Source organism: Pelodiscus sinensis, chromosome 9, assembly GCF_049634645.1.
Source record: "Pelodiscus sinensis isolate JC-2024 chromosome 9, ASM4963464v1, whole genome shotgun sequence".
Classification (NCBI taxonomy): Eukaryota; Metazoa; Chordata; order Testudines; family Trionychidae; genus Pelodiscus; species Pelodiscus sinensis.
This window is the reverse complement of record NC_134719.1, coordinates 15,957,649-15,980,024: the sequence shown is the minus strand read 5'-3', so window position 1 is coordinate 15,980,024 and position 22,376 is coordinate 15,957,649. Positions and strand designations below refer to the sequence as shown.

The window sequence follows — 22,376 nt, the reverse complement described above, 5'->3', positions numbered from 1 at the left end:
CCTTTTTGGTGAAAACTGTAACTAAAAAAGTCATTTAAGACTTCTGTCGTTTTCATTTTCTTTTATTGTCTTTGCCCCTCATTGACTGGTAGACCTATTTTATCCTTGGTCTTTCTTTTGTTTCTAATGCATTAGTTGGATGTTTTCTTAATACCCATTATGTCTCAAGCTAGCTTCATCTCATTTTGTGTCTTGGCCTTTCTAATTTTGTTTGTACATGTTTGCAGTATTTGTTTATATTTATCCTTCATAATTTGACCTTGTTTCCACTTTTTGTAGGACTCTTTTTTGGGATTCAAATGTATAATGATACTGCATTATAAAAGTGCATCAAATGAGGTTTTAAGAAAACCTAAGACACACCAGTGATTAATATCATTGTGAAATATATGCACTGACACTATATAAGGAATTATGGATACTATGTTTTAATGAATAAACAAAAAGAGAATTAGATTTTCCTGAGGCAAGAGGGATTTTCACATCTCCAATGAAATTACACAAGATATGACCCTACTAGAAGCTCCATTTACATAGAAATAAGGTGGGGAATGAGCAGATCATAGGAAGGGAAGACTAGCATGTCATCCTGCCCTTTGAAGCAAGGCCATATTTGGTGTCCATCACTAAACAGACACAAGGCAAAAGAGCTCTTGCAAGCTTAAAAAGAGATGGGACTTTCAAACAAGGGACTAAAGTCTCTGGAAACTGAATACAGGTGAGAAATCTGCTTAGGCAAAGATCCTTCACCTTAGGAAGATAAGGAAGCCAGCACCTTGTACTTCTGTGGAAGGTCTCAATAGAGAGAAAGTTAGCCATGGAAGTAAGAAGTAAGATTGGTAAAAATCATATTGAACAAAGCCTGTACCGTACTAGATTAAGTTTAAGACTTTAAAGTTCATATTTTACTTTTATTTGCTCGTAATCATCTTGATTTTTAATTTCTTTCACTTGGCATCACATAGTCTATTTCTTACTGTTAATAACTTTGTTTTATTTTACTATAAACTAACTCATTACTATTCTTGAAGGATGTATTCATCCCAATTAAGATAATAAGCTGTAACATGAGGTGTCTCTTTAATAGCACAAACAAATTTATTATTTCTCTGAGGCAATGTCTACACAGCAGCGTTATTTCAGAATAACATCGTCTGTGTCTACCCAGCAAGCAGTTATTTGTACATAATGTAAAAATAATGTCAAGGTGGAGGACTTCTTACTCCGACTCCTGTAACGATCATTTTTATGAGGAATAAGGGAAGTCGGAGGGAGAGTGCTCTAACTTGGACTTCCTGATGTGTAGACAGTGCCAAAAGTCAAAATAAGCTATTTTGACTTCAACTACATGATTGACATAGCTCAAGTTGCATAGCTTATTTTGGCTTCAGTCCTGCTGTGTAGACATGCCCTGAGTAATCCAGGAGAGGGAGGGATACTGCCAGACAGACTTTTTGAGGAATTTCATGGCAGGGGTTGTTGGGGTGACCCTGCAAGTAGTAACCAAGGCTGGTGGAAGCCAAAGAACTGCCATTGTGCTATAGGAAATCTGCTGGAGTCAGAGCTGCTGATTCAGGAATGCAGACTCGCAGGCACTCACAATGTGACATGCATGCTTATCTGCTGGCTGGCGGTGTCCAGGCTGTGAACCACAGCAGCAGAGCATTTAAGGCACTCAGAGTTTCAGGACAGATGGTGACACAAACACTTATTAGTCTAGATGCCAACCCAGAATGCAATACCAAACTGAACAAACTATTCTGAGGAAAGTGCAAGGCCAAGCAAAATAACCAGGTTTAATTCCTGTGATCAGTGTTTTGCTCCCTAAGTCTCCTGAAAAGCAGTGGCAACCTACTCAGGAGGGACGAAGAAAGGAACATCTCATATTACACTGCAGCAACCATCTGACCCAGCTTGACATAGCCAAATAAAGGCCAATGCAGCTCTCACTGGCCAACAAAGGTCACAATGATACAGGATCTTGGTGACTAAAATGCAGAAAAAAACTACACTAAGGATGAAGAGGTAGGGACTTTTCTATGAGGGTATGCCTACACTAGCCCCCTAGTTCGAACTAGAGAGGCTAATGAGGGCGACCGAAATTGCTAATGAAGCGCAGGATTTAAATATCCCGCACTTTATTAGTATATTCCCAGCTGGTTGCCATTTTGGAAACTGACTAGCCCTAAGTAACTGCCCGTGTCTACACGTGGCAGAGAAGCGGAATTCCGAGATAAAACCCTTAGTTCGAATTAACTGTTAAACCTCATTCCACGAGGTTACTTCGGGCTAGTCAGTTTCCAAAATGGCAACCAGCCAGGAATATGCTAATCATTTAATATTTAAATCCTGTGCTTCATTAGCAATTTCGGTCACCCTCATTAGCCTCCCTAGTTCGAACTAGGGGGCTAGTATAGATGTACCCTACAAGAATATGAAAGACATTCAGTACATCACCCCAGTCTTTGAACAAAGAAATACTGTATTGGGTATGGCTGACTAAAGGCGCTAGAGTTCTGGCCCACGGTAAGTGATTTTCAAACATATTATGACGTGTCAATAAAACTAGTGGTAGATTTCAAGTTATTAAGGGTGCATCTACACAGCGATTGCATTATTTCAAGGTAGCATATCCACATTAGGGAAGCCTGTCTCGGACTAATTTTGAGGCTTTCCTGTAGTGTAGACGCGCTATTTTGAAATATATCTGAGGGAAAAAAAATCTGAAATAGATTATTTTGAAATAAGTGTCCTGTGTAGAAGTACCCTGAAGGATAAAATATGTCAGTTTCCAGATTCATTATCACAATTTCATACTATTTGTGTAATAAAGCAGGGAAAATGAATTAATATTAATTAACAAGTTTAGTAATAACTAATTAAACTATCTCAATTTATTTAATAATGGCAGAGAAAATTGAAAAAAATTACTCCTGTAAATGCTGAACTTTAAATCAGAGATACCTCTTTGCTGTTTTATGAATCACAGCATGCGCTGCTCTACCATGAAAAGCCTCGCTGGGATAATAGCACTTTGTACTCAATAAGCAAGCTCCTCAGTTATATTTGGATTCATAGCGCCTTATTTTAAATGTTTACTGCTGTTACCCTTGTAGTCCTGCAAAAGCTAACAGTGTCATGGGAGAATGCACTGGATGCTATTCGGGCTCTTGCAACATCAACGCAATAGCATATACAGTAAAACTCCAATAGTCCTACAGACAATTGTACGGCACTCCCAATAATCTGGCATCAAAATGGCAAGAGCCTAGTGAGTGTGTAAGTGAATAATTTACAGACTGTATTAGTGTTGAAGTATATAATTTTTGTGAAAAGCAAATAAAGTGCTATATTAAATGTTTTAAGTTATTGAATTAATAGTTTAAGTGATTAGCCAGTGCTGCACACTACCGTACATAGTATCCCCATCTTATAGTACCTCCTGATAGTCCGGCATATTTGATAATCCGGCACCACCTAGGTCCCAAAGGTTCTAGATTATTGGAAGTTTACTGTAGTCCCAACTGGAGACAATGGCATTACATAGGTGACACAAAATGCAGAACTGTAAGACAATGGAACTGCAGAGGTATTAGTGAGGAAAGAATGTTGCCTGCAGAATCTTTATTTTTTTGGATGAACCAGAAAGAACATAGCTTGATTTGCAGACATCAGTTTGAGCTTACAAGTCTGGTAAATTAGAATAAAACATCTCTGTACTTATAAGGTGGATACATTTTCTTTCGGATCACTAAGAGATAATAAATGTGGACAGCCCCATGATGCAATTTTCACAGAGACACTTTTCATAGTAGAGCTACACTCTCAGTCTTTGCCTGCAAAGAAAATGGGAATTTTAATCTTTTTCTTAACTTCACTGTGAAAGAAGAAAGTTATCCAGTCTGCTTCACACAACTGTTCATAAACAGAATATAATCACAGATTTTTTTTAAAAAAATTAAGGAATATTGTATAGCTGTTAACTAAACTAATACCTGCAGATGCATCTATTCCAGGTTCTACTCACATTGGCTTCAATGAAGGGAAGAGCCCAATAGCTTAATTTATATAGCGACCTTTAACCCAAAAGATCACAAAGGGCCTTATATAAATTTTACAAACCATAGGCCAAATTAGCATGCAAATAAGACAGAAAAAATACTGTGCATGCAAATTGGGGACATAAATACCTAACTTTATGCACTGCTTCTTATGTATGACATTTTGCTCTTCTGTCTTATTTACAGCGTAGCAGCTAACTCAAAGTACAGAATAATACATGAAACTTTGTGTACAGGGGCTTCATTTCGCTGATGGATGAAGTAATTTCCATTTATTGTATGTAACAAACAAAACAACATTCTAGAACACTGGCATTCAATGAACAGTGTCACAGCTTTTTCATGAAAAATAATATCTGAAGATTTTACACTTCTAGTTTTACATGGATCTTAAATTTTGGATATTAATAATATTCATATTATATATTAAAAATTTAAGGTTACAAAATGTTTTCAGTTATAGCCCTTTTTGTTCTCATGATCAGAATTTTCCTTCAAATTCACATTTTTTGATAATTTTTTAACCTGTACAAGAGTTGTCTCTGTACAATAGGGAATTTTTTAGTTTGAGGAAAATTTCTTCAGGTGATTCTGAGTTAGGTGATAATGAAATAAAGACATTTTTATTTTAAAAAAATTAACTATACTTTTTTGATCTGACTACATCAAAAACAGCTAGGCTGCGTCTAGACTGGCAAGTTTTTCTGCAAAAGCAGATGCTTTTGTGGAAAAACTTGCCAGCTGTCTACACTGGCAGCTTGAATTTCCACAAAAGCACTGACAATCTCATGTAAGATTGTCAGTGCTTTTGCAGAAATACTATGCTGCTCCCGTTCGGGCAAAAGTCTTTTTCCAAAAAACTTTTGCGCAAAAGGGCCAGTGTAGACAGCAGAGATTTGTTTTCCGCAAAAAAGCCCCGATCGCGAAAAATGGCTTTTGTGGAAAAGCGTCTGTGCCAATCTAGACACTCTTTTCTGCAAGTGCTTTTAACGGAAAAACTTTTCCGTTAAAAGCATTTGTGGAAAATCATGCCAGTCTAGACGTAGCCCTATAGTTTGAAAGCTGAAACATGGCAAGATTTGAGAAGTTCATCCTGAGTAGAACCTAGTTATGACTTAACTAGTTGAATTAACCTAGTTAGGACCATTTAAAATGAATGCTGAATATGTGCATTACAAAATGTTTTTAAGTTTGCAGGCATCACTATCAGACACAGACATGGAACATGCCTAAAACTTGTTTAGTGCTCCCAGCTACTGCCTCCTCCTCCTTTCTGTACCCTCTTTACATTAACCTGGAATAATCTGGTACTCTTGCCAGTGAAGAAGAAAGGTTTGGGAGATGAAAAATGTACTGTCTCACCATGGTGCCTGGCTTATGTTTATAGAATACACATTAAAGTATTGTTTTGGTCCATTCCTATAGAATACTATCTTGATTGTTAAGGGCAGAGAATCTACCTGTAGAGGTATCTACCTCAGCACTTGCCTTCTTTGTTGAGACTACTAACAAAAGATGACAGTTGCATTAATAATATTTTTTGTGAAGTTAACATGTTAATTGAGAATGTGGTAGGGATCATGGCCTTTATGTTTTGAACTTTACTGTATATGTGGTCCTAATTCTTGACTGTAGAATCTTTAGCGGGGAGAAACTAAAATATATATACAGCAGATGGCAAAATTGTTAACATGCCAACAAAAGGATAAGTCATGTATTTAAGTATTGACCTTTTCCATCCAGGTGATAAGTGACACCTATTTAGTTTTGTCAGACTGAGGAATTTATAGAGCATATATAGGTATCAACTGTGAAAGCTGAACCACCATGAAATGTCTCAAAGGCAGTCATTTCCAAAACCCTTGTAAAAAATCGGTAGGTGTCTTTTTAATGACATGGTATGCACACATTCTGTGGATACATTTTAAAGGCCTCCATTAGCCTTCTTTGTAAATCCCAATCACTTACTAAACAGCAGATCTTAAAACACTATTAACAAAATGTATTTTACAGAAATCAGGTTAGGCATATCATTGTTCCTATTACACAGTCACAGTGAATTCTGGCCAAGGATTTAGAATATTCTGAAGACCTCTCTTCTTTCTTGTCTAGGGTGTTCCTCTCAGCTTCATTCCCAAATCAACTGTACTATAGCATATTTTCAATCAAGCAACTAAGGGTGCGTCAAGACCTCAGTGTTTTTTTTTCGGAAAAATTGAGGTTTTTCTGAAAAAAACTTCACTTACATCCACACTGCAATTGCGTTCTTTCGAAAGAAAATCGAAAGAACAGAGGAGCTTTTCCGACATTGGTAAACCTCATTCTATGAGGAAAAATGCCTTTTCTGAAAGAGCTCTTTCGGAAAAAGGTGTGTGTGGATGGGGAAGAGGGAGTTCTTTCAAAAGAAGAGGAAAGAGGAGAAAGCACAGATGCCCTGGTGGCCACTCCGTCCATAGTAATCACACCTTAAATGCGAGATAGCGTCCATTCAGTGTAGACGCTATCTTTCGAAAAAGATCACTTTTTCAGTGCGCTTTGGCAGTGTGGATGCTCTCTTTCAGAAGAAGTTTTTTCAGAAGATCTCTTCCAGAAAAGCTTCTTTCGAAAGAAGCCTGAAGTCTAGACGTACCCTATGGTTTAGTTGTACCCTAAAGCAGTCATGAAATAAAGGAAGTAACAGAAACTTGCTCAAGTCGACACCACTGGAATGAGATCAGTGTTTCATAATATGCTTCCTTTCATGGAGCACCCTAATTGTCACAATTAATAATGTAGAATGAACTGATTAGCTTAAGTACAGTGCTCTGTGCTGTGTAAACACATAAAGATCTATAGGGCAAAAAAAGGGGGGAAAACAACAAAACATCATTTTTATTTTTTATGTGGATATGTTCTTGCTTTCTATTCTGCTCTTGTAACAATTACTGTAGTAGCCACTCTGACAGAGTCAATAAATCGATGTGGGACCTGATGCAGCAGTCAGGCAGACTAATCCAATGCACCATTATCTGCTATGGGGGCTGGAGGTGGGCAGGAAATCAGCTAAGACAAATGAAAGCTATAAAAGGGATATAACAGGAGTCTCACCTTACGACTATATGTTTGATATGTGCGCGCATGTGTGTCTAATAAAATTGGCAACTTTGGACTTGGAAAGAGTTTGAGCAGCACACATGGTATTACCAAAGTCCCTGTCGTATTTCAGTCAATCCCAGGAATCTGCAATTCAATAAGGATCATCACCCCATTAAAGTTAACCATGTCAGCTGTGTGTCTGATGAAACAAATGTTCACAAAGTGTGTTCTGAAGCATGGAACTTCTTTTGCACCGATTACTTTAAATGCTTTTGGATCATCTAACTGCTTTGATGGCAATCCTTCCCACCCATCTTCCTCCCCCCAAAAATAAACAAACAACCCCCCGCAAAAAAAACCCCTTTATTAGTTTTAAAAGTTGTTCTAGAAACCTTGGGGGCCTTTTCTATGCATTCTATGCCTAGTTCATAGCATGCAACTATGAACACAAGAATTGTCATGCCCCATCAGACTAATGCTGTCTGATCCAGTATTAATGTCTCTGACATTGGCTGGTATCCTTCTGCTTGTTCAGAGGCAGATGCAAGAATTCCCATAAAAGAGAATCATGTAATGATCCCTCCAAAGTGCAAGTTTTTTCCCCAATTTCAGGCAATTTAAATCCATTTTATATGGCTGGCTATTAAATACATTTTACAGGGATAAATATGAGATTTTTTTTAAAGGATGTTTCCTGCCGAACATAAGACAGAAAGTGGTACTGGCTGTTTGCAGAGGTTCTTGGAGAAGAAGAATGCAGGCCACTGTTACTGTGAAGGCTCTTCAGTAAAAATGCATAAAGCTATTTCCTTTTAAAGAACTTGTTTAACTAAAGAAAGCTTGCACAGCTTGTAGAGAATTATTCGGTAAGAAATTACATCTCCCCATCCCGTTCATCATAAGTCCACGTTTCCCAGCTCTCCCCATATCACACACTTAACTTCTCTTCCTTCTCTCCTTCTGTGGAGTATGTGTCATACCCATAAAAGCCTCCCCCCCCAAAAAAAGGGGGTGTGTTTTCCCTACAAGCATCTTGTTTGTTATACATGGAAGGAAGAGGCAAAAGGGGAGAAGTATCACGTTGAATGGCTTCGTTTGGGAAATTTGTTTATGTCTGTCATAAATAATTATCCATAAGGTTCATGGGCATTGGAAGTGGAGTGTGCAGTAGTAGATACCCAAAGGGGTGTGTACTGTCAAGCCTGGCATTCAAGGAGGCAGAGGAAAGAAAGAAAGGTACAGTAAAATATCTCCCCACCCCAGTCTTGGAAGATACCCAAGCATTTCTGGACTGGTCTGGCTCATACCTCCTTTGAAGATAGGGCCACATGATGAGACTGACCTGTCCTTCATAAATCTCTATCCTTTCGGTGTAACAGGTGCTTCTCTCTGGAGGCATCCTGTTCGGACCCTGAAAAGTGAAATGCCAGTCTGTGCCTCTATGCATTACATGGGTTTTGAGTGATGAATTGACCAGGGAGAGTGCTGAAAGTGATGAAATTCATGCTCTATTTATGTGCCAGCAGTGCCCCTCTGCCATGTACATTGGCCAATTCGCACTGTCTCTACGCAAAAGACCTAGTTAAGACCTGCTAAATCAAATGCGGAGAGTGGCTCTGGTCAGTGCCAGTACTCTTCAGAGCTGTGTACCTTAACTCGACCTCCCAGGTCTAGTGTAGACCTGGCCTCAGTAACAGAGTTGAAAGTTGCCGTACTTGAGCAAAAAAACTTCAAATCCAGACTGCTGCATGAAACTGCAGAGCTGCAGTTCATATGCAAACTCGACACTCACACTGGGTCCACACTACCTCACTACAAAAAGCAATTTCCCCTCTTTTGGTATTCTCACCTTCTCATCAATTGTTGTGAGTGGGCCACATCCACCCTGACTGAATTGGCCTCATCAGCACTGGCCCCCAGCATAGTAAAAGGTCACTTTTGTATCACCTTTGTATAAAGTATTCTGTGAAGGCCCACACACACATGACACTGGAGGCTTGTTGGCCACACAGCATTTGTATAATCACAAACAGCAGCCACACTGAGCCTTACATGGACAACATCCTTCCTGCCTTGGCCAAAGGAAGATGAGTTTCCCTCCCTCTGTGGAATCAGAAAGCAGTCTCTATAAGCAAGGTTGCACTTTGTAGTCAATACCCGTGTGGACCAGCATCTACAGAAGTTGCTTTGTGGCAAACACAGCTTTCATTGGGCCAGAGGAGCTGACAGCCTTGCTGGGCCCCTGGCCAAGGTGTGTGTGTGGGGTGGGGGGGAAGGGCTTGGGTCTGACTTCACACTCTCTGAAGGGGTGGAGCCTCAAGCAAAAGGCGGTGGGGGGGGGGGGCCCGGGAACCAGTTCTCAGCGCCTCCCGGAGCACACTGACTGGTGCTCTGGCAGTGATTTCATGAGTCTGGGCTCTGGGTACTGCTGCTCCTGCAGTAGCAGTGGCTGGGAGCCCTGGGCCCTTTTGAATCACTGGGCCCTAGGGCTACTGCCTCCTCTGTCTCTCCCCACCATTGATGAGTCTACAGTGGGCTGACTGGTGTAAAAACAGTTTGGTAAATTAGGCTTCTCTCATCTCCTTTTGTGCGCCAACACAAGACCTACTTTCGGGCTTCAGGACAAGACTAACTTGGATATGAGTAGAGTCACCCAATATATATGAACAACAGGCAAAGAAGTCTATGAATGCTACAGTGCTGTCCAACCAGGGCAGTCTTGAATTACTGATGGCTCCTCTCAGGACCTAGGGAACAAAAAGAACTGACATTTTTTCCTAGTGCCTTTCGTATCCTCAGAGTGCCTCTTGTAATGTAAAATTCACAAGCTGCTGCTACACTTTTTATGAACACAAACTGCTCTGTTAAGCAAAGCCGTGGCGCAGCTGGTAGCACTTTGCAGTAATACGAAGGAATCCTGAGCTGGGGAGGGACCTGAGGCTCCCTGCTAGGAGGGCCAGCAGAAGCTATGCACATTACTGAGGTAATGCACAGCCCTAGGGAATAGGGGCAAGAAGAAGAAAAGGGGTGATGGGGAAAGCTTGTATCTCTCATTAGAGCCCAAGAGGGTTGCTAACAAGCTTTATCAACATCAGCCATACATAAAGACTAGTAGTTCCAGTCTCCCTTTCTGTACTGGCACAAGGGTGAAGCTCCTCACAACATGAGTTACATGTTTTACTTATTAAGAGAAGCATTTTTGCAATGATTTCTTTTTTCAGATCCTGCCAATGGAAACTGGAAACAAAAGAGCCAGGTGATTTTTACTGCAGGAATAACAGCTCTGCAGGAACTGGACAAGCTTTCTATGCCTCTGGGTCCATTTCACGGTGTAGATTTGTTCTATCAAGTTCCATATGGTTAAGGTCTTACCTACCAACCTGACAGGCTGCCTTTCTGCTCCCAGTGAGCTGCCATGCAGCTGAAGTCACTAGGGTCACCTGTGCGACATTCCCTAGCATTCGATGATTGAATGAACCTGAGAGCCATCTACTCTGGAATTTGCTGCACTGGCTTGTCTAACAGAGATCACCCTACAAGATACAGTGAAATGTGAATTTCTTTTCCAAGGCCTTTGCTTGAAGATGCTGACAGTGCGGGTTTTTTCAGGGAGTGGCAAATATTCTTTCCTTTGTCTCTTAACAAGAAGAAAGCTATCATGCACTAATGGTGTTAGGTCTGCATACGCACTTGAGTCAGAAGGTACACAATTTTTATAATGATAAAATAAAGTTTTTTTAATGTAATGGTACTCCCAGCTAACACTGAAGACACTGAAGATAAGAGAAGACATAAAGAAGGTATATGTCTTATTACTGTAGTACAGTATATACAACCCCTTTCCTGCAAAACCTCACGTTTAATTATCTTTAGAGAAGGGTAGTCCTGGCATGCATTTCTAGCCCTTTACATCTGGCCATACCAAACATGGTGGATAAAAATGTGTGTTTTCTGCTACTATGACTATTATGTATATTCAACAGGATAGATTTTGCTCTCAGTTACAGCAGTTAAAGTCCAAAGCAACTTCATGGAAGCTAATGGAGTTACTCTAGATTCATATCAGCAGAAGTGAGAGCAGAAACGTATCTAGCAGAAACTTGGTTAATGTTTGTAGTCTGATTCTACTTTGGGAATTAGATGGTGCAGTGCAGGAAACAGGGACAATGCATCCTTCTGCCCTAGGTATGGTTTCCTCTTGAGTCAGTATCTGCTCTTAGGTTAACAAAGATTAGGAAGCTAACTAAGGTGAATCAAATGTAAAATAGAGCATGGAGATATCAGGCAGCAATTTTAAATGTAACTGGTATCTTTCTTGAAAGAGTTTTCTTAAGAGGAAATATGGTGCTCTTCTCTTTCTATTAAACCAGCAAAGAAGCAGTGCATTGGCCTTCTGTCTTCTCAAAAACTATAGCTGACCCTCCTTGACCAACTCTGGCAAGTTGCTAGGAGTGTGAAGCACACTACTGTGTTTGCTGTATCAGAGCTCTTTACTAGTGTTCTACCTGCAGGGCCTATGCCCTGCTTCACTCAGCCAGGGGAGGTCAGATGGACTAGAGGTGACATGGTGCAGGAACTGGATCTGCCAACGGAAATGCAACTTTATTGAGCTGTGCTGTGTGTTTAGATGGCTGAAGAAACTTAGCAAGGCAATCAAAGTTTTGGGGACAAGGAGCTGTAGAAAACTTAAATTTATATGGCTCCTAATCAATTAGAATGGAAAATAACTTATATTTTTTTCAGCCAGCCTTATACTTTGACACTTGTTAAAAAATAATTTGCCCAAGTTTATATACTGGTCTCAATAAACAAGCTGCTAGTTTGGTTTTGGTGTGACTAGATAGTCTGGTTATGCTGACCTCATGCGTTTACTTGAATTATTTTCTGCAGCAAGAGAGAGAGACATTATTTGTTTTATACACATGTAGTAGCTTCCAGAAGGTTAGCCCCTGATTAATGTGATGGTACTTTCCATTTCCTCTATCACTTTTCTTTTTGCAAGACTATGCCAGCAAAAGAAATGTATCTGATACTTAATCATGTGGTATCCAGACCAGCTTGCTTTTGAAACTGTAGACTATGTATCCCAGGCATACTGCATTTCTGATTTGCATATGGCAAAGGCAGCTAATCTGAAGACCTTGTATTGCTTACAAGTCAGGCAGCTGAAGTAAATGATTTATCAAGTGAAGGTTACAACACCTGTGCCATTTTGTCATCAACTCAAGTGATTCCTTTAATAGCCCAAATGGTAATTTAGTTTAAATAATCCTAAAAATGGGACCATTCTGTGGTGAGCTGCTGGTGTAGAAAAGTGACAAATGGGGAAGTGGAGGGAGTGTATCTAGATTAGCAAAATTGTTTGAATTACTATAAAAAACTTTCATTTTGAAACTTGAGTCCTCTCTGGGCTTCTGCAAGAACACTTAGGCTATGTCTACACTGCACTCTAAACACGAAATAAGATATGCAATTTGCACTACACAAATTGCATAGCTTATTTAGAGTTTATTTTAAAATACGCTATTTCAAAATTTGATGCTGTCAAGACAGCACCAAATTTCGAAATAAAGTGCTATTTTGAGACATTCCTTAACCCTCATGAAATGAGGGTTACCAGGATGCCGAAATCGTGCGTCTGTTATTTCAAAAAATACTTTGAAATAACGGGTGGCTTGTGAAGATAGGGGGTAGTTATTTCGGGATACGACTTGTATCCCAAAATAACTTTGATGTGTAGACATACCTTTACTGAATACTTGCTAAACCAGTTATATGTCTGGCTCTTCTGCCTCAAATCTGTGGTGCAATAGATATTTCCATAACAACCTATGATGGGCTACGTCCATAGTGCAGAATTTTATCGGAAAAAGATATGCAAATTGTGAATTGCAATTTGTGTATCTTTTTCCGCTTATTTATTTGGAAGAGGCTTTTCCGAAATTTGGCCTAGCTACACGGGGCTTAATTTCAGAAAAACCTCCTCTTTCAAAATATCCCTTATTCCTCTCACTGAGAGGAATACAGGAATGCCTAAAGAACATGTCCGCTTTTTCGGAAACTGTTCTGAAAAAGCAGACACGTTCCCTGGAGGTATCCTGGAAAAACTCTGCAGTCTAGAAATAGCCATGGTGAAATATTCACTTTCACATACCTGGATCTCCAAGGGGCTCATATAACAGTGAAATTGAATTAGTGGACAAACTAACAACAACAACATTGTTGGTCTGGTGTAGGAATTATTTTTTCCTGTTCTAAAACAACAACATGCCTTTTTAGCAGCCAATACAAAAATCAGCAGTGGTCATTTCTGTTAACGGTCTGGTCTAATTATTTCCAAATGTCCTTAAATTTAAGTCATTACAGAAGATATTTTAAAGAAAAAATATATGCTCTAAATAGCACTTGTATATCACTGTGAACGTGCTCAATTCTGTAGCAACTTTGAGATTGATGACTGTGTGGATACAGTTAAACAGCTGGAAAATGTGGAGAAAACATGTTGCTTTGGAAAGTCGGCTGTAAAGTTTTGTCTTTTCTCAAAGTTTCTATCTGGATTGAAACTTCCATGAAGGTTGTACTGAACCAAAAGGAACATTAAAGTTACTAGCTTATCATTCAGAAGTACTGAGTGTTCACCTCTTCCACAGAACTCTTGGCATTGTGGGTGGTAAGCACCTCTAAACATCAGGCCATACAATCCTTATCCTGATACAGGATGCACTGTAAAATTCCCGATGGGAAGTAGCAACACCGACTGTGTTCAATACATTAGAGATTCATTAGTTTTTATTTTTGCATTTTGAAATATCCCAAGTGACGGCTCTAATGTCCTGCAAAAATTTCATTATAACATGTGGATTTGTTTGGACGAGAAGTGTGTTAACTAAATCCCTAACCACTAACTTCTCAGTATTTTCATCCCACTTCTCTGATTTAAAACATGGTTTATTTCAGAGCTGCTATATGAATCATTTCAAATCAAAGCTGTTTTTTATGGTGAACTATAAATCCAGTACCATAGTGGGTCATAATGGTTATGATGCTGTACCCTGAAGTAGAGTGGCACAAAAGATGCAGCTGTAGCTAGTGACTGGCAGTCTCCGTAACTTCGGTGATATGTTTTACTTTAATTTGGAGTTATGCTGGGGTATTGCTATCCAGCGTTACATAGACACACATACAATAGGGCCAGAGCACTTTCCAGTGGCTTAAATCACAACTTACAGTGTTCAAAATTCACAGACAACAAATGCAAAACGCCTAGTTTAAAAATGAAGACAAGTGTGACATCTTAAAGATTCAGATAGGTTCCACAGAGGAATATAACAAAATCTGCCAATCAGTACGGTCAGGCTCTTAGAAAAGCGATCGCAGTGTTCTCTAAAGAGTTTCGAGTTTCTTGGGCTCTGAAGAAAAAAGGGCAAATGCTTAAAGACTTTAACAGTTCACCTTAAAAAATTTTCTATTTCCTTACTTCAATGTATTTCTGGGTATTATGATCTTTTCCAAAACCACAGGAGAAATACTATGATTTAAATGTTAAGGCATATGAAAACTTGCCTTCTATATCGATTAAACAGGAGGCCCAAAAAAGGGAGGCCCAAACATTGAAAACTGGGACACAGCCTTCCCTTTACTAATGAACGAAGGAAATCAGAACTTGAAGAGTTAACCCCCTTTCAGCTGCTAGTGTACTTTCTGTGACCCTGTTTAAATGCAGGAAGGGTTTGAGATTCAATGTAGTTTAACCTGTGCTGTCGGCACAGCTATAAACTAGAGCGCCTAACAAATGGTACAAAAGGAACAGCAAGAAAACATATTGTGCTCACAGGCATCTGGTCACAGGCTTATAAATGGACAATTTTCAGTAATAAGTTACACAGTTACATTACAATGATAGGGTAGGTGTTGATCACATCACAACGTGGATTCTGTCTTCATGCGTGTTCTGAAAATGTAAAATCTATGCATCTATATCCTAATTATTCACATCTAAGATCTGTTTCATATTGTATGTAAGGGGATTAAAAAGTAAAACTTCACCCCTGGCTAAATTATTACTTTTTAAATCATCACGGTCAGTTCAAAACATAAAAGCATAGTAATGTAATCATGCAATCATTTTCAACTACAAGCTGTGGTCCCAGAACTCTAGTTCCTCACTTTTTCATACTGTGCCCGGACAATGTGATATTAAGCATAGCTTTAATTTTTTTCAACATCTGGCTAAAATTAACCACAAAGAAACTGCCAGCATCTATTTTCTTAATCAATATTAAGACTTTGATACAGCTTCGAAAAAGCACATTTAAATCCTGCCCTTCTCTTGGAAAAACAAAAATATTTGCTTGAGCTTCTGACCCAACTATAGAGCAAATATATACCCCAATATCACTGGAGTGAAATACAGTGCTGGCTGCAAACAAGATGCTGGAGCTTTAAATTGTTGTTGATTCTTTGGTTTGCATTTTAACACAGAAAGCCAAATTCTCAATCACCCTCTGTTAACGTGGCCTTTATAGTAATTGTGAGCACATCTGTTTCCATATTTCTCAGCCTTCCCTCCCCCCCCAAAAAAATCACCCGCAAGCTCAAAAATCCCACATGCAAATAGAAACTTAGGAATTGGATCCCATTCCCATTGAAATGACTTCAGTGGTCCAGGACTGGGCTGATTACATGATTGGCATATCTGGGCTTTTGCATATGCAAACAGATGCACTTGCAAATACACTGGATTAAAGAAAAGAATTTGACAATTTGGCCCTAGAGGAAAAATTGTACACTGGAAGCAAATTCTTGGAAAGCAACAGTTTGGAAGAATTATGGAATGATGGAAGAATTATTATTACCATAGAAGCCAATAAAACACAACAGACAAACACAAACTGTGAATGACATTTCACTGTTACAGAGACCATGTGGGTGAAGTGACAGTGGCGAGGAAATGCGGCTCACTTTGTAAGGAGACATTAAAATACACAGAAGAATAACAAGCTGCACTGCATACAGAGAAGTTGAAAGCTGCCCACCTGTGTCTGTTGAGGGATATTTACAAAGCTTGGATCCCGAGGTCCAACACTGACGAATCGGTTTGCGGGGGAGGTGCTGGGTGTCGAGTAGGCTGTGAAGGGAAGGGACATGTGCATTGAGGAAGCAGCACTAGATCACACACAAACAACACCAAAACACACTGTCTCAAAGCCACCTAAGCAGATGTTTAACACAGAAATGTGCAAACGTTTTAGAGAGCAAGAGTTTGATTTTAGACACTGGAAAGCTTTGCTTTAATGATGAATATATAGGCATGTAGATAACTGGACTCAATGAAAGTAATTCCTTTCAACATATTCAAATAAAATGATGTAATGCATCTAAAAGAAGAGGCGCTCAGTTCATCTGAACCATTTTTGTCTTGAAGAGGGGCAGATCTCTCGGCACAAGGTTTTTATAACATATACCATAAGTCCTGATCCTGCAAACATGTTCCCAAGCATCTTCAAGTAATCGCATTGACCTCAATAGAGCCACGAGTTTGAGTGAAGTTACTCATGTGCATGTTACCAGGATTGAGCCCCCATTTCAGAACAGCATAGCATAGTATATACAGTTAAAGCCCAGATTTTCACATTGCTGGAGTCTACATGATCTAAAGTATTTATGTGATCTGTTTGACAAACTAAGATTCTCCGGGTAAAAGAAATAATGAGTTGCAGTTTGGTCGGGGTGGTAAGTGCAATCAGTCTCAAGGAGGAAATTCTCTGTAAAAATTGGAATGGCTCCCATAAAAAGTAAAGCTATTAAGAGCAATACAAGCAAAGAACCCAGATAAACTTCCAAACTCGAAGTACTCCAATGATTTTATATTTTTGCTCTACATCGCATCTGTCCAGAACTCAAGGCAATTGCAAATTCAGAAACTTTCAATATGCTAAGTGTTTTGCTGGTTTGATAACTGCACACATAACTTCTTTTCTCAGTTTTCTTTGTATGCCAATCTACGTATGTGTCTTAACACTTAGACATGTTTAAGGACCAAAGAATGCATTATGCTGAATAAAATGTGTAACGTATGAAACAATCTAACTGGCAATGTAAGTCCCTGATGAAGTGGTAAAAATGGCTGTAAAAAGAAAAAAAAAAAGGAACTCTCTTGCCAAATTCCAGTGAAGCTAAGTATTAAGGTTACACCTTAAATTGAGCAAAAATAAGGATAAATAAATATAAAGATGTTAGTAAACACAAAATACTACTGCATTTTTTTGTAAAAGCACAATGTTTGGTGAAAAACAGACCTTTGGTTTGGAGATTATGGTATACAACATCCTAATTATGAAGTCATGTCTACATGGCTACAAGAATCAGATGTCAATAGGATGATCTTTAAGGATATGTTATAAAAGTGATGCTATTACTAACACATTCTTGAGGATGTTTTCAGTAAAGATTAGGTCCCCATCCTGTGAGAAACTGAAGACTTTCAGTTCCCACTCCAATGGGAGGTTAGGTTCTCAACACGGTTGCTATGTTGAGTTTTTCCTCATCTACAAATTTCTGTAAAAACTTTGCTAACATTCACACAAAACATGTCTGCCCTTCCATAATTTGCAGCAAAGATTAAATAGGAACTTAGTGCACTGTAGTGAGTTTCTATATTTTTAATATTATTTTTACAAGGTACTCACTCCTGGCATGTTACCAAGTATTTCTGAGTAATTACAACTAACCTAGAAATGCAGGAATAAATTAATAAAATAGAATTTGTGATGCATACTCATTTTCCCATGTGTGATCACTTGGTAATTCAAAAAAGCCAGTAATTCACAACACGTGCCTGTCAGTGTCATCTATTAAGACTCTACTGTACTATCTTCTGAATGAGGCAATCTTTAGTGTTTATAAATTAACTTGAATTGCCTCTCTGTGATTAACTGCAACGGGCATCTAAACCAATAGCTCACAACAAGGGGTATGCATACCCCTGGGGTTATGCAGAGATCTTGAAGGGGTTACATCAATTCATCTAGATGTCTGCCCAGTTTTACAACAGGCTATATAAAAGGCACTAGCAAAATTAGTACAATCTAAAATTTCAGAGAATGACTTATTCACACTACTCTATACAGTACACGTTAATGTAAATGCAATATTTTATATTCCAATTGATTGATAATTATATGGTAAAATGGGAAAGTAACCATTGTTCAGTAATAGTGTACTGTGACACTTTTGTTGTATTTTTATGCTTGATTTTGTAAGCAAGTATTTTTTTCTGCAGCAGCCAGAGTTGGCTTAGCGGTCAAAACTGCTATCTGGTTCTTCAGTTCTTCTGCACGAGGCAAAACGTACTCACAGCAACTTTTATGTGGGCTTTTGCCAGCTAGCTGGAAGAAAAGGGGCACTGTCTATTTAAAGGCTATCTTACAGCCAGTGGGAGGAAGGCCAGAACTTAACCAGGATGCATAGGAAGGATGGACATTATGTTAGTTGCCCTTTTTCGGGGGAGGGGAGGAGGAAGGGAACAGTGGGCTGAGAAGGAATTTTCCCCACAACTGAGCTGGGGTAGGTTTTTTGCCTTCCCTGATGCTGGTCTGGGATCTGGTCATATGGCATGTGAGAGGGGTTAGGTTATAATGCTGCAGTTCAAGTAACATTCCTGGCACAAGTCCAGTGTAGGTACTTGGTATGATGCAAGGGATATGGTTTTTGGGGAAAATGGTCTGGAAAAGGATTTGAAGGAAAACGTCCCTTAAGGGAGCAATGTAAGCAGGCTCTGGGATTTTCATAATCCCCTTTAAGGGAGCTGAGGAAGCAGGTTTTGGGGCTCCTACATCTAGAACAGTGGAGAACTGTCCCCTTCCAGCACTATACAATTTGTTGCAAGGTGCTCCAAGACAAATTAAGTGAATAACATTGTAGCCTAATTAAAGCACACCCATAGTCTCCTGTCTCTCTACCAGCATGGCTGGACAATAAGAGAATGGACTAATTAATTATTTGGAACTGGTGACTCTCTATGGAAACAGTTCATGGGTGAAACGAAGAAACTCAGACTGACCTTCCATTTTTCAGCTAATTCATATTATTATATTGTTTTACACTACAGAAAGCCTTGTCTACATTTTAATTCTTGTGGTTTCAGACACTGATGAACACAGTGAATATTTAAGAGTAAGATGGGCATACAGTACAAGAAAAAAATTTCTTCTGCATGTAAGAAAACTACAGTGATGACTAATGTGAATTCTGGCTTTGGGATTCCATGACAGTCCCATATTACTATGTAATATTATTTCCATTTCAAATAATGACTTTAGGCCAAGTGATGTAATGACCATCGCAAAAGTTTGTGATAACTATAAAGTTACGTTCTGTTACATTACAAATGCATTTGCTACAACTTTTGATCAATGGGCAGCTATAAAGCATTTATAACTATTGTGCACTTTATATAATGGCCAAAAAAGTTCCAAATTCTCACATTACTTGATTTACAAGAGCATTATAAAAGTTATAACATTGTTAAGACACTTACAACCTTATATATGTTACCAAATTTCACGTATAGTGCATACACTAGCAGAGTTAGCCTTATTAGGCTTTCTGTATAATTTCCTATCTTCATTATTTTTTGTCAGTTCAAACAACTTTCATGCCAGGGGATTTGAAGGCACTTCATAAACTGTGTGCTATATACAAGCGTCACTTCAACCAACCACCTCTGGGGTGGAATGTATCTGCGTTTGTTATAGCATGTGAAACTACTTTTACCTGAAAATGCTTAGATTTCAAATTGGTGTTCCTTTAAAAACAAACAGCAACAGCACAAAAGTTTACAGGTAAAGAAATTGAAACTACAGGGAGCATCGATTCTACGTGGTGAGAATGTAATTCCTTAAGATGGAATTTTACCAGGGCCCTGGAGCTAACATCCATAGTCCAGTGCGAAGTGCCACATGATTTTTGAGGAGCACAAATTCTCACCCTGGATTTTGTGTCTCATTCAAATTTAAGAGGAACAATCCCTATTCCATGCTGGAGCACTTGTATGGTAAAGGGAAGGATTCTGGGTACAAAAGTGCCAGCTAATGAACTCCTAAACTTCTTCTGGTAATATTTTGGCTTTTCCATAGAAATTTCCCATCCAAGTATAGTGTAGAATACTTCCTGCTTCATGCAAGAAGTTGGGCAGAGATATTCCATTTGGCACTTTTACATTCCTCTTTCTAGGACAGATACTAGCAAATCCCACTGGTTAGTTAAAGCTGTATCAAATTATGTTTTAAATGGCTTCCTTTAAAATGGGATTTCCATACTTCATTTTACAGAGGGGTTAACCTGAGGCACAGAAAGGAAACAAGAATAAAACCGCAGTCTTCTGACAGGCAGCCCTGTGCTTTAATCATAGGATCATCCTTTCCTCCCTTCTAGGCTCTCTGTGCCACATCCTGAGTTAATGTATATCTGCAAACTTCCTCTGGAAGTGAATGGCTCCATGCCAGTTTACACCAACTAAAACTCTGGCCCTTTGTGTCTGAACAAGAACATTTTCCTGCCTTGCCCAGAACTCCTTCATCTGGAATCTGCTGTGGGCCATGGAAATGAGCATGATGCCACAAATTTGCCATGATGGTTCACTTTAGGAACAAGCGAGAGCGAAAGTGCTGGCAGGGGAAGAACATTTTGCTCACACAAATCTCTTTGATATTTAGCCAAAATGGCAAGAAAGAGCATGAAAGACAAGAGAAAACAACAAACAATGTTATGACTGTGATGTACTTTAAAGCAGCACTTTCCTACTGAAGAAAACTTTTACTTGTACTTTACTGGGGGAAAAAAAATGTTGTTACTTGCAAGAAAGTGCAATCTACCTTTGGCTGCTGGCAAAATAGAATTCCAGTCAGTGCTAGTCAAATACACTGTGAAATTTCAACTTTGCAGACCAGGAAGAAAAATGGGCAGATATGTGTGATATGAATAGTTGCACCATCTTGTAACATGTCTAGTGATAAAGTCTGGGGAGACAGACACAACATGTATAGGAATATGCACAAATACAATACTTAGCACTACAGTAACACTCTTTGGGCATGTTTGCACAAGGAAATTACTTCAAAATAACTAAATTTGAAAAAATAACACCCAAAATAACAAAACTGAAATAGCATTATTCCCCAAGGAAAGTAGGAGTACAGATTTTGAAATAACTAGGCCCATTATTTCAAAATAACAGGTTTGGTAGCGTGGACACTTCTCTTGTTATTTCGAAATAAGGGGGGTGAGGGAGATTATTTCAAAATAACTCCTTAGTGTAGACCAGAGCTTTATCAGGGGATCTTAAAGCACACTGTAACACTAACACATTAAGCAATGTTGGTAAGTAGTTATCACTGTCATCCTCATTCTGGGGGAAAGTACAGCACAGACAGCTGAATGAACTTGCTCAAATGGCACACAACACATGTGTGGCAGAGTAAGAATTAGAATGCAAACCTCTTGATTGTCAGTCTTGTGCTTTAGCCACAAGATTACTCCTCTTCTTCTGCTACAATTACTATTTCACATGAAAGCTTCTTTGTACCCGGGCACATAAGCAATAATGTGTTTCCCTTACAAGTGGAACAGAAAAGTTTCTTATTCCTGTGCATGGTTATGGAGCATTAGGAAATAACATTCACTAAGGCAGCTGTGGTATTTTTTTTTTAATAATGAGGTAACAAGATGGAAAAAAGTCTTATAGCCTGTATTTGAATGAAGCTTTTTGCAGTATCATACTAGGCTCAGATGCTAGTACAGTGGAGAATTATCACTCGGGCATTAGGGCAATAAAGCCTACTAAGCTCCAATCAGTCCATAATGGTGGCGGTGTTTCTTTGGACCACAGCCGGTCAACTCCAGGAATAGTCAGGCTTTGGAAAGCAGCTTTAGGTAATATTTATGTTGTGTGGGTTTTGAATTAGCAAATCCCTGAAGGGGGAGATTGGATGCTAACTCGGGTTCCATGGGTTATGTTAAGGATATGTTATTCTACAGCAAAATCTGTGCCTGGAGGAAAAACTTACCTCCAGAAATCCTGAAAGTTCCCATCTGCACTGCATCTCTTCACTGATGGAGATAATACTTTTGCAAATGTGGTAAGACCTACAGCTAGAAATTCTGAGCATCCCTAACCAGAAGACAAAGGTAAATACCTCTGTGTACCTCTACTGGGTTTTCCTTTCTTAAGCAGTGTGATAT

General features: G+C 39.1%; 1 protein-coding gene across 13 annotated transcripts in view; it reads right to left on the bottom strand.

The window, feature by feature from the left end:
- NFIA (nuclear factor I A) overlaps positions 1 to 22,376 on the bottom strand; it is a 502,526-nt gene that overhangs the window by 20,760 nt on the left and 459,390 nt on the right. For 10 of the 13 annotated variants that reach the window (XM_006132338.4, XM_006132341.4, XM_075936113.1 and 7 more), the window contains one exon: positions 16,172 to 16,263. The exons of the other annotated variants lie outside the window; for them this stretch is intronic. In XM_006132338.4, coding sequence (XP_006132400.2) covers positions 16,172 to 16,263 — 92 coding nt within the window. The remainder of the gene's footprint in view (positions 1 to 16,171; positions 16,264 to 22,376) is intronic. 13 annotated transcript variants of the gene reach the window in all.